Raw genomic sequence first — 16,123 nt, 5'->3', positions numbered from 1 at the left:
CCCCCACCCCAACCCACTCGCTCCAGCGATTTCATCCAAACATGCACAGCACAAACCTGCACTGATGAGCCAAGCACACAAAGTGTGATCCTCGCTACTAAGGCTTCGTGAATTACACTTCGTAAGTTATTGCCGTTCCCGGCCACGCGGTCCGCTACAGTGCAGTGGACACAAAGACAAAGGTCCCCCGTGTAGCCTTACAGACTGTTGTGGCAAGTGCTGTTAGCGAGCAGCTATGAAGACCGTCACGGCACATAAGGGGGTGGCCATCACCACGCCCGACCGCCTTTGTCTCCCCAGTGGCGATATTTACACACCGCACCAGGTACTCATTTAAGGCTGAGTCGACCTAGGGGAGGCCCAAGACCGGTTCAGATAATCGCTATTACTGGTGTTGACCGTGAGAGGGAATAGAACTCGGGTCGCAAGCGTTCGTTGCGCAGGGCGCTAACCGCTCCACCACCGCTCCCCACAACACACACAGTGGACAAAACAAAGACACAGACACACCACGAGAGAAGAAAAAAGTGCCCCACGTAGCCTTTCACAGACTGCTGGGGCAAGTGCTGTTAGTGAGCGCCTACGAAGGCTGGCAACTGCACGCGGAGCGGGTGGTGGTGGCCAGGACCCCGCGCGCTCGGCCGCCTTGACGTTTGCCCGCACCGCGTCAGGTCCTCGTTCAAGGCTGAGCCGACCGCACACGAGGCTCCGAATAGGTTCAGCTACCATTCGTTATCCGTGGCCGGGAATCGAACTGGGGTCGCATGGGGTTTAGCGCATCGCGTGAACGACGACGACGTCACCGACTACCGCCCCCCCCCCACCCCCCACTGTTGGGGCAGGTGCTGTTAGCGAGCACCTATTAAGGCCACCGCTCACCCACGTGGCACACTTTTAGTGCCGAAGGTTCACGAGCCACACGATGATGGCACACGCGACTGCAACACAAAGCAATGAAGGGAACACCTCGTTCCGTGCGTTCCGTTCATTCATTCATGGAGCGACGCGTCCCCCCCCCCACCCCCCGCAGCTGTTCTGCGAGACCTGCCCTTTCCCCGAGACCCTTCTGAGCGCTCTCACAGCCTTCGTCATCGCCATCGTTATGCAGGCGGGAAGTCCCCGTACCACTTTACCTATAGGAGTCCATAAGAGGTGTTAGGACAGGGGTATGGGGACTTCCCGCCCGCCCGCCCCGTGATGGTCTAGCGCCCGGGTCCCCGCTGATGCCCACGCCGTGGGTTCGTCTCCTGCCAAAGGTCACCAAAGGTCACCAAAGGTCACCTTCCACAGCGTTCCCGCTCCGAGAAGCCTCTGCCGGGGTCAGATCTAGTCGGGTCGGCGTCACCCGACACGGAGAGAAGTCGTTGGATCGGGTCAGGTCGAGGTGCCAGATCGGGTCGAGCCGAGTTGGGGCCCCAGGCCAGGTTGGGCGAGGTCGGGCCCAGCCCAGCACGGGTCGGGCCCAGCTCCGGCACGGGTCGGGACCAGCCCGGCACGGGTCGGGCCCAGCCCGGCACGGGTCGGGGATCGCCGTGGTGGCGCCGTGGCCGTGCTACGTCTGCTGCTCGAGGTGCGAGAGCGACTTCTTGACTCGCAGCGCCGTGAGCCGCGCCGCCGCGTTGCCGTACCAGCACTCGCACATGAGGCGGCCCATCGCCCTCAGCGCCTGCACGCAAAGACACAGATCCCCCGTGTAGCCTTGACAGACCGTTGGGGCAAGGGCTGCGAGCGAGCACCGACTGAGGCCGCGACTGGCGCTCGAAGAGGCGGTGGTGTCGTAGAAACCATCGCAGCGCACACAAAGACAAAGATCCCCCGCGTAGCCTTAGGATAATATTAGGGCGAGTGCTGTGAGCGAGCACCTATGAAGGCCGGCACGGTACACGAGGAGGTGGGTGTCCAGCATCACGCCCGACTGCCTTTGTCTCCCCAATGGCGATGTTTACACATCGCACCAGGTAGTTATTTGAGGCCGAGTCGACCTAGGGGAGGCCCAGGACCGGTTCAAATAATCGTCACAGGTGTTAGCCGTGAGCGGAAATCGAACTCGGGTCGAAAAAAAACGACCGCTAGTCACCACTAAATGGTGGCCACGTCACGACAGCGCTCGTGCCAGGCTATGTGCACTTTAAGGCCACTGAAGTGTCGAACGCCCACTGGCAGGAGGTCACGGAACGGGTACCATGGGCTGCTTGACTGAGATGACCGTCGGATGCACACCCACTGTGAATTCCCTCGTACATCCACGCACGGGACAGACCCAGATGCCGTGCGTGTGTCGACTGACATGTCTCGCTGGAGCACCGCGTAAACACATTTACACGCGTACACCCCACACATTCATAAACACACCGACATCACGGTGGGGGCGGGGGGGTTGGGCGAGGTGTGTGACCGGGGGTGACCTCAGCCTCCCGGCACGAATCTCTGCCCTCGCGAGCACGCTCATCGTTCACGCCGGGTCGCCGCCTCTCACGTCTCCTCTCTCTCTCTCGCTGCCTCAAATGGAGAGAGAGAAAAAAAGCCGCTGGGCCGCCGCTTTTGATTGCAGCTGCAGAGTGCGATGCGAGCACTTACGGGCACCCGTGCATTATTCATTTGACGCTTAGCGATGGGGGAGGGAGAGGGAGGGGGGAGGCGGGATAGAGAAGAACGGCGAATTCCTTGAGAAGGGATCGATTAAAGGCGCGAGCGACGGAGGCGTCGTGAAGAATGGGTGACGTCGCGGCCGGCAGCGGCGCGCGAGTGCAGAGGGAGTCGGACTTGCTCGACTGCCTCTCCGTGCAGAGGTCACCTCTTGTCCCTGCAGCTGCTTAGAGCCTCGCTGCTTAGCCAGATCCACCACCCCCCCACCCCCGCGCACAGAGAGGAGCCGTCACCACCACCACGCCGTCACCACCACCACGCCGTCACCACCACGCCGTCACCACCACGCTGTCACCACCATGCTGTTACCAGCACGCTGTTATCACCACGCCGTCACCACCACCACGCCGTCACCACCACCACGCCGTCACCACCACCACGCCGTCACCACCACCACGCCGTCACCACCACCACGCCGTCACCACCACCACGCCGTCACCACCACCACGCCGTCACCACCACCACGCCGTCACCACCATGCTGTTACCAGCACGCTGTTATCACCACGCCGTCACCACCACCACGCCGTCACCACCACGCCGTTATCACCACGCCGTTTCCACCACCACGCCGTCACCACCACGCTGTTATCACCACGCCGTCACCACCACCACGCCGTCACCACCACCACGCTGTTATCACCACGCGCGTGCCGTGGGATCGAACTGCGACGGCGGTGCGCGGCTTTGACGCGGGTCCCCCACTCACCTCGGAGCTCTGCCAGCGGTTGGGGATGTTGGGCCGCAGCCTCTGGTCGCACACCGCGCGCCGCATGTCCTCCACCGACGGGTCCGGGGGCACCGCGTCGTGGTACGGCAACTGGTACTCCTCCGTGATCCCTGCGCGCACCCGGGGACCGGCGGCCACGAGGCAACGAGGAGGAACGAGAGACGTGCGGATCAGAAATCGGCGATCGCTGGCTGCGTAGATTCAAGGTTTGTGGAACGAATAGGGATCGTAGGATTATGAGTCAGAGACCAGGGAATGAGGCACAAGAGAAAAGGTGCCAGGAAAGAGAGAGAGCGGTCGGAGATTAGGAATACTGTGTTGGGGATCACGTCTGTATGTTGAACTTCTTTCACGTAGCCAACTATCATTCACGGCGGATCAGAAGTTAGCAAAAGGGAACCAGGGACAATGGATCAGGGATTTTAAAAAGACGGCCAGGAATCGGGTTGCAGGGATGAGAGAGCAGGCATCGCGAGTCAGCGACCAGGCCATGAGAGCTGAGAGGTGCGGTGACTCGGGGTCGGGGTTGGGGGCGCTGCGAGTGACGCTGGGCAGATTGGCACCACGGCGCCCTCACCACCACTGGAGCAGCGCCGCGCCATCTCCCAGAAGACGAGCCCCAGAGCGTAAATATCCGCGCGCTTGAACGAGTCGAAGTGCCACGCGTTGATGGAGTCGGCCAGCACCTCGGGGGCCATGTACCTGCACGCGCGCACAAGGGGCGGAGCCGCTGTCGAGTCCCGAGTCCTGGGCAGGCGGTGCAGCTGCTGACTGCAGCCCCCCCCCCCCCCCCCCGCTCTGCCCCTCGCTCCCCCCCGCTCCCCCGCCATACTTCACCACGATGGTCAGGGCAGGTTGGTGAAATTTCGGGGAGTGGAGCTGTCCTGGTTCCGATGATCACTCGTACACCGATGTTAACCGCTTGCTGATAATCAAACTCAAGTGTCCGGGTTAGCAGTGCAAGTGCGTTAACCTCCAGACCACCGCTCCAGCCTAATTCGTCGTCGTCGTCGTCAGTCACGATCAATCCACCGCTGGATGGAAGGGCGAGCCGTCGAGGGAGGTCGAACCGCGCATGCCGCGCCGCCGGCGCTCACCGCTTGGTGCCGGTGCGGCTGCTGGGCGCGATGTCGATGGAGTCCGAGGCGGAGTCGTGGCGCACGGCGAGGCCCAGGTCCGCGATGCAGCACGTGCGGTTGCGCTTCACCAGGATGTTCTTGGACTTGAGGTCACGGTGCGCGATCGCCGGCTTGCCTGGTTGGGTGACCAGCAGGCGGAGGCGACTGCGTGAGTCACCGAGTGGCGACGCGCGACGCGACGGACGGAGAAAGCGACAATGGTGACCGACAAACCAGCGGATGGCGCCGCGGGGTTACAGAGAGAGCCGTAAGGTGACAGAGAGAGCCACGGGGTGACAGAGAGAGCCACGGAGTGACAGAGCCGCAGGATGACAGAGATCCACAGATGGTTTCACAGAGCAATCGACAGAGTGATTAAGCGACACTGTTAGAGACAGAGCACGATGAGAGTGGCACAGCACGCCTGCTATGGCGAGGATGGTGTTGCGAGCCTTGTGCGCTGAGCCTCGCCCGATGACTCCGGTGTGGCGAGCGTGGAGGAGGCAGCTCACCCTGCGTGCCCACGATCTCCATGTGCAGATGCGCCAGGCCGCTGGCTGCCGACTGGGCGAGCGCGATGACCTCCCTCTCGGTCACCGTGGTGCGGTTCAGGAAGTCGAACAGGGAGCCCAGCTCGTGGTAGTCGGACACGAGCCACAGCTGCGTCCACGTGCCGTTGTCTGCGAGCAGGTGGACACGGACAGCTGTGCGAGCGTGGCGCCGCAGGTTGCGCCTCTTTAAAGCCGGGGTCACGACACCGCGCCGCGTCATCGCGGTTGTGCTGTGCGGCTCTCCGGTGCGCGTTCGCGTTGTGCCCCACGGCGGGGGGGGGGGGATTTATTTGTTTAAAGATATTATTCGTTTCAGCAGCAAAGTCGCCCCCAGTTAGTTGCAACCGTGGTGACCATAGGTCAGCGATACACACGGCGAGTGTCGGTCGCGTCCGTGTTGAACTTCTGTCGCACCGTACGTAGCCGCCCGTGCTAATCGGAGGTGCGGGGGAAGGGAAACGAAAGGCACTTTACGTGTTACAGGAATAGAGAACGGGTCTAAAGGGGGGACAAATGTAATTTAACGAAGGGGACGGGGGGGGGGAAGGGTGGGGGGGCATGTGGCTGCAGTGCCATCGTCAGATTGTTTATCAGACGGAAGCAGCGGCGGCTCGTGACTTGGTTCCGTTTCGTTGGTGGGGCGCTGTAGGCGGCGGGGCTCGGGGCGCCGCGCCCGATACCTTTGTTGTCGGCGGCGATGAATCCCAGGATGTGCTCGTGGCGCAGCATCATGGTCTGGTAGATCTCCGTCTCGCGGAACCACGAGCGCTCGTCCCTGGACGAGAAGATCTTGACGGCCACGTGCTCGCCGCTCCACACGCCGCGCCACACCTCGCCGAAGCGGCCCTTGCCGATGGCCTCCTGCAGCACGATGGTGCGCGCGATGGTGCGCTGCACCAGCAGCGGCAAGCCTGCCACGGGCACGGGGTCACCCAGCGGGGTCAAGCCAGCAGGTCACCCACGGGTCACCCACGGGTCACCCAGCAGGTCACCCAGCGGGTCACCCAGCGGGGTCAACCCCACGTCACGCAGCGGCTCAGCCAGCGGGTCACCCACGAATCACCCAGCGAGGTCCACCCCGCGGCGCAGTGGACAGACATCCATCCAACCTCACCCTCCTTCACCCTCTTCTTGTCGTGTACGGGTTGCATGGGGAAGTTGATCAGTAATGTGCATATGTTTATGTCAAGGTTGATAGGTGAGCCCGTGCGTGGCTTCAGGGTTAGACCCACAGACTCACATAAAGAACGCACAGACTCACATAGAGAACTCATTGGCTCACATAGAGAACACATATACTAATCACGTAGATAACCCATAGACTCACATAGAGACAATACGTGAATATAGAGACCCATCAACCCACATAGAGACCCATAGACTCACATAGAGACGCACAGATAAGCGGCGTGGCTGCGTGGCCCACAGTGTTAGAGAAACACTCAGGTCTCCGGGCACTAAAAATAGCAATGATTTGCAGCAATGGATTATTGAACCTATCTGTGCGGAGTTGTAACTGTTATCCCCGAATGCACGTAGAGTTACTTTGGTTAGTCCGGTTTCCTCGCGCGTGTGAAATCGATTCGACCCAACGCCTTAATCAGTGTAGGATCCAGGTTTAATCACTCAGGGGTGGCTCACACCACAATCCGAACCCAGCATCTCAGCGGCGCCGGCTCAGATAACTGTGAACCACGGCCATCGTGACCAGACTCGCTTGAAAGAGAACTGCACAGCGTGAGCAGTCATCTGAAGAAGCCTCCTCCGACTCTCGTCTTCCACAGAGCCGGCCTCACGTTGTTTGTTTTATTTAGTGCAACACCGCGCTCCGTCCGCCAGGTGACGCCACCACTCGCTGCTGCGACGTGCACGTGGTGAAGCAAACGTCATCGTCGTCATGCTTCTCCGACCGTCGTTTATTTGGCCAGAGCGGAGAGCCTCACGGAGAAGGGAAATCCGAGCAGACCGTCCCCCATGCGATAATGGGTCAAAGTAAATACGCAAGCTCCACTCTATCTCCCCGCGCAACAACACGTATCATCATTTGAGTTCATCTCAGCCTAATTATCGGATTTCCGGACCAATGATAATATCAAGCAGCGTTTGTTAACGCTCTGGACCGGTTTCGACCGCCTGGGTCCCATCAGCAGTGTCGGGCTTGTTAAACAAATGTAGCCAGACGACCAGATGGTACGACTACTCCTACTTAATCTTTTTCAGGTAAGGCCCACTCAGCTACATGACCCTTTTTCCAGAAGCGACCTGGCCACAAATGATATCTCAACAAAGTGGCTTATCACGTGGAAATTAATAGTAACCCAATACTCTAAACGCGCATTTCTAAATGTGGAAGGAAAAACCGGATGACCCGGAGAAAAATCTATGCCACCGCGGTGGAGAACACCCAAACTCCAAATACACAGGCGTCGGGATCGAACCCACGACCTCCTGTGTACCAGACGAGGTAGTTCACATCTCGCCACCGCAGAGTAGGAGTGCGCCATACGGAATATGGGATCCCATTAGAATAGTAGGACGAGTAACGTTACAATCGTGGGCGCTTTGTGATGTGCCGTGTGAGGTTGCGGGGGGGGGGGGGGGCGGTGCGGGGTGGGTACCAGATCCGGAGCCGGTCGTTCCCGAGTCGTAGAGGTCCCGGATGCTGACCCCGTCCAGGATGTACGCCTGGCCCAGGGACTGCTCCTTGTCGGCGCGGGCGCCGCGCTGCAGCCTGCCCACGGCGAGGGGCCCCTCGTGACGGCCCCAGCCCCGCAGCGCGCGGAGCCCCGCGGCCGAGAGGCACGCGAAGAGCGCCGCGAGCGCCGAGGCGGCCATCACTACGTGCATGTGGCCCCACAGCGGCGCCGGGCCCGGGGACTGAGTCGGGCCCACTGGGGGCACGCGGTTAGCATCAGCAGCAAAAGTGTCAGCATCATCATTAGCATCCGCAGCAGTATCAGCATCATCACTAGCATCAGCAGCAGCAACAATATCGGCATCACCAGTGTCATCAGCAGCAGTATCAGCGTCACCATTAGCATCATCAGTATCATCATCAGCAGCAACAGTATCGGCATCATCAGTATCAGCAGCAGTATCAGTGTCATCAGCAGCATCATCTTCAGCATCATCATCAGAAGCAGTATCAGCGTCATCATCAGCATCATCATCACCAGTATCATCGGCATCATCAGCAGCATCATCATCATCATGAGTATCATCAGCAGCAGTATCAGCGTATCAATCACCATGTTGTAATCACAGTTATCGTCATCATCACGACAATGCCAATCTCCACTCCTTATGTATTTACTGTCATCATGATCATCATCACAGACGCGTTCATCGTCATCCTCATCATCTTCCTCATCCATCCATTATTTATTGGACATCATCAGGCACTAACATCATAAAAAAAAAACATCAAATCATCATCCGGGCGCTCCGGATTCCTCCCACTCGTATAATAAACAAATCATCATTATTTGGCTGAAAACATAACTTCGAATAAACTCCCTAATAAATGTAATAATAATCGAGCCACTTTCATCCATCTCCATCGTGACCGTCATCCAGGGTGGTTCCCGATCTCACATCCGAGGGAGGCCTCATCCTCACAGAGGGCTCAGTGGGGCGGTACGAGAGGGGGGGCACATTTGCCCCGGCCTCCAAAAACAAAAACACCTTTGGTGGCTTCATCGCCATCAAAGACAAACACCCCCCCCCCCCCCCGCCGTATTGCTGTAACAGACTTCTTGGGGCAAGTGCTGTTAGCGAGCACCCATTTATTACCAGCGCCACTTCCTTCGCGATGTCGAGTCGCGCGCGCGTGTGATGTCTGTGTGCACGTTGCGCTTCCTTCGCACCGTACGTAGCCAACCGTGCTGGTGGGAGGCGCGTGAAAGCCCACAATGTTCCTCAACGCGACACATGATGACACAATGTGCCACATGATGACACAATGCGCCACATGATGACACAATGCGCCACATGATGACACAATGTGCCACATGATGACACAATGTGCCACATGATGACACAATGTGCCACATGATGACACAATGTGCCACATGATGACACAATGTGCCACATGATGACACAATGTGCCACATGATGACACAATGCGCAGCTTCAAAACAATGACCGCCACGCACTCGCAGCGGGCAGGCTGCGTGCATGCAGCCAGAGCTCGAGTACGTCTGCATATCTGTCTTTGATTTGTGTGTCTCTACATCTGTGTGTGTCTGTGTCTATACATCTGTGTGTGTGTCTGCGGCTATACATCTGTGTGTGTGTCTGTGGCTATACATCTGTGTGTGTGTCTGTGTCAATACGGCCTTCATAGCTGCTCGCTAACAGCACTTGCCCCAACAGAATGTTAAGGCTATACGGGTGATCTATGTCTATGTGAGAAGCGGTAGTGTAGTGGTTAGCACGCTGTGCTATGAACGCGAGTTCGATTCCCGCTCACCAGTCCTGGGCCTCCCTTAGGTCGAGTCAGCCTCAAATGAGTACCTAGTGCGGTGTGTAAAAACAGCGGTGGTGCTGGCCACCCACCCCCACGTGTGCCGTGCCGGCCTCCGTAAGCGCTCGCTAACAGCACTTGCCTCCACAGTCTGTTGGGGCTGTACGGGGGATCTTTGTTTCTGTCTGCGTTCATGTGTGGGGAGCGGTGGCGCAGTGGGTGGGCACGACTGCCCGCTCAGCTCACCGCTGCTGGCGGGCGGGGCGATGTCCACGCTGTTGCAGAAGTCCGTGTCGCAGCAGAGCGTCTCGTAGAACTGCACGGAGCGCAGGCAGAAGAAGGGGCGGTGCGGGGGCTGCAGGTTGCGGAGCGAGACGCACACGCGCTCGTGCACCACGGAGCCGTTCTCCAGACGCGTGGCCGAGGCGAGGCACAGGCCGTCCGTGTCGCAGGTGTAGTTGGTGCGGGCGCAGCGCAGGCACACGCAGCGGAGAGCTGGGGGTGGCATGGCGGGGGGAGGCACGGGTGTGGGGAGGGCTCAGAGGGGAGGCTTCGTTGTTGTTGTGATGCTAAGTGGTGGAAGTGGTGTTAACAAGATGGCAAAGATTGTGATGAGATCATGATGACGGTAATAATCCACGGGTGATACGATGCTTGATCATAATGGAGGTAACTGCCAGCGAAACGTCGGACTACCTAATTGGTGACAGTGTGTGGATCGTTTTCCAATTTAAAAAGTTACAATTTGACCACGTTTCTCCACGTGACAACTTTACTAATCGACTGCGTCGGGTGGAGGAGGCCGTGCCGCACGAATTTTACCTCCGCGGACTGACCAAAAAAATCAATATTGAATCATCATCCTCATAATTGCTATCATCAAATCACCGTCACCCTCATCACCCGTGGATTATTGGAGCCATCATGAGTTAATCGCGACCTTCGTTGATGTGCTGCTGCCACCACCACCACAACAATCATAACGACGCCCCTTAATCAACACGGGGAAGTTTGAGCACGCGGCAAGGGAAGTGGGCGGGGGGCATTTTGAAATTCGGATATTTGTCCAATCCAATTGGTGAGTGTCAGGTGTATGGGGGGGGGGTCTCACTCCCTTCTAACCCCCCCTCCTGCCCCCACCGCTGTGCCCTACATGACCCACGCACTCCCTCGACAACCCAGTGACCCCCCTAGCTCGCCTACCGCCACCCGTTTCGTGCGAGCCACGCCACCCAACTCCACTCAACCCGCACCCCCCCGCGCCCCACTGCCCCCTCCACCCCCCAGCGAGTCCCGCCGCCTCGCTGCGCCACAGCGCGAAACAAGACCAGGCAATGGGACACGATGCGACTCAGTGACACAATGCCACGCGATGGGACACAATGCGACTCAGTGACACAACGCCACGCGATGGGACACAATGCGACTCAGTGACACAACGCCACGCAATGGGACACGATGCGACTCAGTGACACAATGCCACGCGATGGGACACAATGCGACTCAGTGACACAACGCCACGCGATGGGACACAATGCGACTCAGTGACACAATGCCACGCGATGGGACACAATGCGACTCAGTGACACAACGCCACGCGATGGGACACAATGCGACTCAGTGACACAATGCCACGCAATGGGACACAATGCGACTCAGTGACACAATGCCACGCAATGGGACACAATGCGACTCAGTAACACATTGCCACGCGATGGGACATAATGCGACTCAGTGACACATTGCCACGCGATGGGACACAATGCGACTCAGTGACACATTGCCACGCGATGGGACATAATGCGACTCAGTGACACAATGTCACGCAATGGGACATAATGCGACTCAGTGACACATTGCCACGCGATGGGACATAATGCGACTCAGTGACACATTGCCACGCAATGGGACATAATGCGACTCAGTGACACAATGCCACGCGATGGGACACAATGCGACTCAGTGACACATTGCCACGCGATGGGACACAATGCGACTCAGTGACACAATGCCACGCGATGGGACATAATGCGACTCAGTGACACAATGCCACGCGATGGGACACAATGCGACTCAGTGACACATTGCCACGCAATGGGACATAATGCGACTCAGTGACACATTGCCACGCAATGGGACACAATGCGACTCAGTGACACAATGCCACGCGATGGGGCATAATGCGACTCAGTGACACATTGCCACGCGATGGGGCACAATGCGACTCAGTGACACAATGCCATGCAATGGGACATAATGCGACTCAGTGACACAATGCCACGCAATGGGACATAATGCGACTCAGTGACACATTGCCACGCGATGGGGCATAATGCGACTCAGTGACACATTGCCACGCGATGGGACACAATGCGACTCAGTGACACAATGCCACGCAATGGGACATAATGCGACTCAGTGACACAATGCCACGCAATGGGGCATAATGCGACTCAGTGACACATTGCCACGCGATGGGACATAATGCGACTCAGTGACACAATGCCACGCGATGGGGCATAATGCGACTCAGTGACACATTGCCACGCAATGGGGCATAATGCGACTCAGTGACACATTGCCACGCGATGGGACATAATGCGACTCAGTGACACAATGCCACGCGATGGGGCATAATGCGACTCAGTGACACATTGCCACGCGATGGGGCATAATGCGACTCAGTGACACATTGCCACGCGATGGGGCATAATGCGACTCAGTGACACATTGCCACGCGATGGGACATAATGCGACTCAATGACACATTGCCACGCGATGGGGCATAATGCGACTCAGTGACACATTGCCACGCGATGGGGCATAATGCGACTCAGTGACACATTGCCACGCGATGGGGCATAATGCGACTCAGTGACACATTGCCACGCGATGGGGCATAATGCGACTCAGTGACACATTGCCACGCGATGGGGCATAATGCGACTCAGTGACACATTGCCACGCGATGGGACACAATGCGACTCAGTGACACATTGCCACGCGATGGGGCATAATGCGACTCAGTGACACATTGCCACGCGATGGGGCATAATGCGACTCAGTGACACATTGCCACGCGATGGGACACAATGCGACTCAGTGACACATTGCCACGCGATGGGGCATAATGCGACTCAGTGACACATTGTCACGCGATGGGGCATAATGCGACACAAGACAACCCAATCTCACACAGGGTGCCGCACAATGTGACTAAATCTGACACCCGTTCACACAATGCGACACTGACAATGCGACGCAATATTACATAATGCGACTCACTGAGACAATACCACGCAATGTGACACAGCGACACAATGCGACACAGTGACACAATATCAAACGATGTGACAGCGCGAGACAATGTAACCAAATCTGACACAACGTGACACACAACGTGACACATTCTTACACAACTGTGCAGCTTCAAATCAATGACCGCCATGCACTCGCAGCGGGCAGGGCTGCGTGCATGCAGCCAGACCTCGAGTGCGTCTGAATATCTGTCTTTGATTTGTGTGTCTGTACATCTGTGTGGACCTGTGTTGTGTGCGCGTCTGTGTCTATGAGAGAAGCGGGAGTGTAGCGGTTAACGCGCTGCGCTAGGAACCCGGCGACGCGAGTTCGATTCTCGCCCACCAGTCCTGGGACTCCCCTAGGTCGACTCAGCCTCAAATGAGTACCTGGTGCGGTTGCGTAAAGACAGCGCTACTGGGGAAACAAAGGCGGTCGATTGTGATGCTGGCCACCCACCCCGTCGTCTGCCGTGGCGGCCTTCATCGGAGGTCGAGTGTGTCTGTGTGTCTGTCTTCGATTTGTGTGTCTGTACGTCTGTCTGTGTCTGTGTACGGTGAGCGGTGGCGCAGTGGTTAGCGCGCCGCATTACGAACCCAGCGACCCCAATTCGATTCCCGCCTATGACAAATAACAGTGGCGAATATTGTAACCGGCCCTGTGAGCCTCTCCTAGGTCGACTCAGCCGTGAATGAGTACCTGGTGCGGTGCGTAAGCATCCTCACTGAGGTGGCGAGGTGGCCGTGCGCGGTTCTGGCCACCCACCCCCTCGTGTGCCGTGCCGGCCTCTAAAATGCTGTGCTCGCTAACAGCTCCCATCTATCCTGCACGGCCTCTCGATGCTGGATCTTGGCCTTTGCTCTGCATCGTCCGCGAGCCTACTGCGACAGCTGAGGCATGTGGATTAGGCAAGCTCGCTCGCTTCTGAGCGCTAAAACAACCGTCCCATTCGAGGCCGAGAACATCTGTAACTCATCGATGGGAGGCGGCGGGGGGGGGTGTTAGGGGTTACGCGATCTAGTTTAGAACAAGTGAGTGTCAATGCACAACAAACACGATCTGGCTTCCGATAATAGCTGTGAATTTGGTTAGCGTCAACAACAACAAGAACAATAACATCGACGCCCGACTTGGGGAGCCGTCGTTGCCGTCAACTGGCAAGGCGGTCCGTGCGTGCCCGACGATGAGTCGAGGTTGGAGACACCGGAGCAGGACACGTGCCGTTGCGTCAAGTGGGTGATGCAGATCCGAGGACTCAGAACTGGAGTCTTGCCCAGCTCATCACGTGGCCACACGGGATGACACTCGTGCCTCGACACACACACACGCGTTTAAGGCTGAGTCGACCTAGGGGAAGCCCAGGGCCGGTTCAGATAATCGCTATTACTGGTGTTGGCCGTGAGCGAGAATAGAACTCGGGTAACCGGGTTCGTAGCGCAGTGGACACACACCACTTCGTCCAACTCACTGCACTCTCCCGCACAAAGACAAAGACACCCCAATAGCCTTAACAGACTCCTGGGACAAGTGCTGTTAGCGAGCACCTGTGAAGGTCGGCACGGCACACGAGGGGATAGGTGGCCAACACCACGCCCGGCCGCCTTTGCCTCCCTAGCGTTGATGTTTACACACCGCACCATGTGCTCATTAGACGCTGAGTCGACCTCGCAGGGGATCAAGACCGGTTCATCTAATCACCGCTGGTGTTTTCCATGGGCGAAAAGCGAACTTAGGTCGCCGTTTTCGAAGCGTAGCATGTTACAAACCCGCTTAGCTACACTGCCGCTCCACACACACACGCGCGCACAACGACATACACCGGTACGCCACTCACGGGATTCATATCGCAGTGGCCATCCAAGTCCCAGTTCGAATCCTGTCACCGGTCCGAGACCGCGCGGTGACCTATCCACGAGCAGGAGGACGGGCGAACTGGGTCCCTGAGACCGCTCCACGTTCCGTGCGGTAAGCACAGCGAGTTCGCTACCAGAGGGCGAGCGCAACGCGACATCCAACTTCACCGTGACGAGAGACCCCACGCGGATTGCGCTTTCGCCCGTCCCCGGCGCCGACTCGCTGGACACTCACTGCACCTGTGAGGCTCTGTGGCGTGGTCGCGAGCAGCAGCAGCAGCGGCGGCAGCAGCGGGAGAAGGAGGAAGGCGACGTGACGGTGGCCCCGGGAGGAAGTCGCCATCCCGCAGGAGAGAGGCGACGGGTGGCCTCTGGCCTGGAGAGCGAAGCGGCGATGGGTGTCGCGTTGCGGTGGTGGTGGTGGTGGAGTTGGGGGAGAGGCGCCCTGCAGGTTCCCTGGGGGCGGCGCGCGCGCGGTCGTGGCAGCTGAATGGCGCGTGCCAAAGCGCCCGGCGCGCCCCGCCCCTCATCCCATCCCCACTCCGTGCTCTCTCACTATTAGCGAACATCCCAATCATCTCTCGGTGAGAAAACAACACAGCGCCGCTTTCACCCCCGCCCGTCTGCCCCGAGCTGGCGTCCTGCGGGTGCCACACTCTGAGCCTGGCGCTGCAGCGCTGGGCATTAATCGGTGCTCGGTAACGTCACGTGCGCGCGCGCGTGCGGAGTGGTCGTCTAGCTGTTAGCGCGCTGCCCTAAGAACCTGGCGACCCGCGTTCGATTCCCGCTCACGGCCAACACCCGTGACGATTATCTGAGCCCCTCCCTAGGTCGACTCAGCCTTAAATGAGTACCTGGTGCGGTATGTAAACATCGTCACTGGGGAGCGTTTGTCTACCCAGTGACGCCTTTGTCTCCCCATCGTCACTGGGGAGACAAAGGCGGCCAGGCGTGGTGCTGGTCACCCAACCCTCGTGCAACCGTGCTGGCCTTCATAGGCGCTCGCAAACAGCACTTGCCCCAACAGTCTGTTGAGGCTATACGGGGGATCTTTGTCGTTGTGTGTGTGCGCGCGCGCGCGCGTGTTATTGTACAACAGTCGGCAGGGACAGGGTGAAAGGTCGAGGCGGCTCAGAGCGGTGGCCCCCGACACGGAGGCCAGAGGCGCGATCGCGACTCGGTCGGTGGCACGTGGAGAACCCAACCAGGATCCCCACTCCGCCCTCTCGACAAGGGGGCAGATGCAGACCCCGCTCTGGTTTGGGGCGGGGGGGGCGCCCTTCACCCCGTAGCGAGGAGCAGGGGGCGCGCGGGACCGTGAGCCGGAGCCCTCGGGGTCCGGGTCCGGGTCGGGGTAACGTAGTCGCATCGCTCTCAGCATTCTCTGTCTTCAGTGGGTTCAGCTCAACCGCGCGCGCCGCACAACACAAATACACGTCAGGCTCCCCCTCGCTTTACGCGCTA

At 58.6% G+C, this 16,123-nt stretch overlaps 1 protein-coding gene across 1 annotated transcript; it reads right to left on the bottom strand.

Moving 5' to 3' along the window:
- Positions 1-1,195: 1,195 nt before the first annotated feature.
- On the bottom strand, positions 1,196-15,035 carry LOC133344753 (TGF-beta receptor type-1-like). Its single transcript, XM_061554882.1, has 9 exons — positions 14,900-15,035; positions 9,756-10,004; positions 7,663-7,935; positions 5,725-5,955; positions 5,006-5,173; positions 4,473-4,629; positions 3,953-4,077; positions 3,355-3,485; positions 1,196-1,666 (listed from the first exon to the last, which is right to left on the bottom strand). Exons 1-9 carry the CDS (start codon positions 15,000-15,002, stop codon positions 1,553-1,555), a joined length of 1,551 nt encoding a protein of 516 aa, XP_061410866.1. The 5' UTR covers positions 15,003-15,035; the 3' UTR covers positions 1,196-1,552.
- Positions 15,036-16,123: the final 1,088 nt, after the last annotated feature.

This window comes from Lethenteron reissneri, chromosome 20 (genome assembly GCF_015708825.2).
Source record: "Lethenteron reissneri isolate LAM-NWPU_2019-01 chromosome 20, ASM1570882v1, whole genome shotgun sequence".
NCBI classification, from domain to species: domain Eukaryota; kingdom Metazoa; phylum Chordata; class Hyperoartia; order Petromyzontiformes; family Petromyzontidae; genus Lethenteron; species Lethenteron reissneri.
Note: the sequence above shows the minus strand (reverse complement) of the source record. Positions and strands in the feature narration are given on the sequence as shown.

What these genes read in the sequence shown, in the direction of transcription:
- LOC133344753 (XM_061554882.1), bottom strand. Translation starts at nt 15,002, where the DNA reads ATGGCGACTTCCTCCCGGGGCCACCGTCACGTCGCCTTCCTCCTTCTC. An exon ending in CATCGCCGCCGACAACAAAG is followed by an intron (nt 5,174 to 5,724) that starts GTATCGGGCGCG and finishes ACCTGCTCGCAG; the next exon opens with ACAACGGCACGTGGACGCAG. An exon ending in GCGGCGCTGCTCCAGTGGTG is followed by an intron (nt 3,486 to 3,952) that starts GTGAGGGCGCCG and finishes GGGTGCGCGCAG; the next exon opens with GGATCACGGAGGAGTACCAG.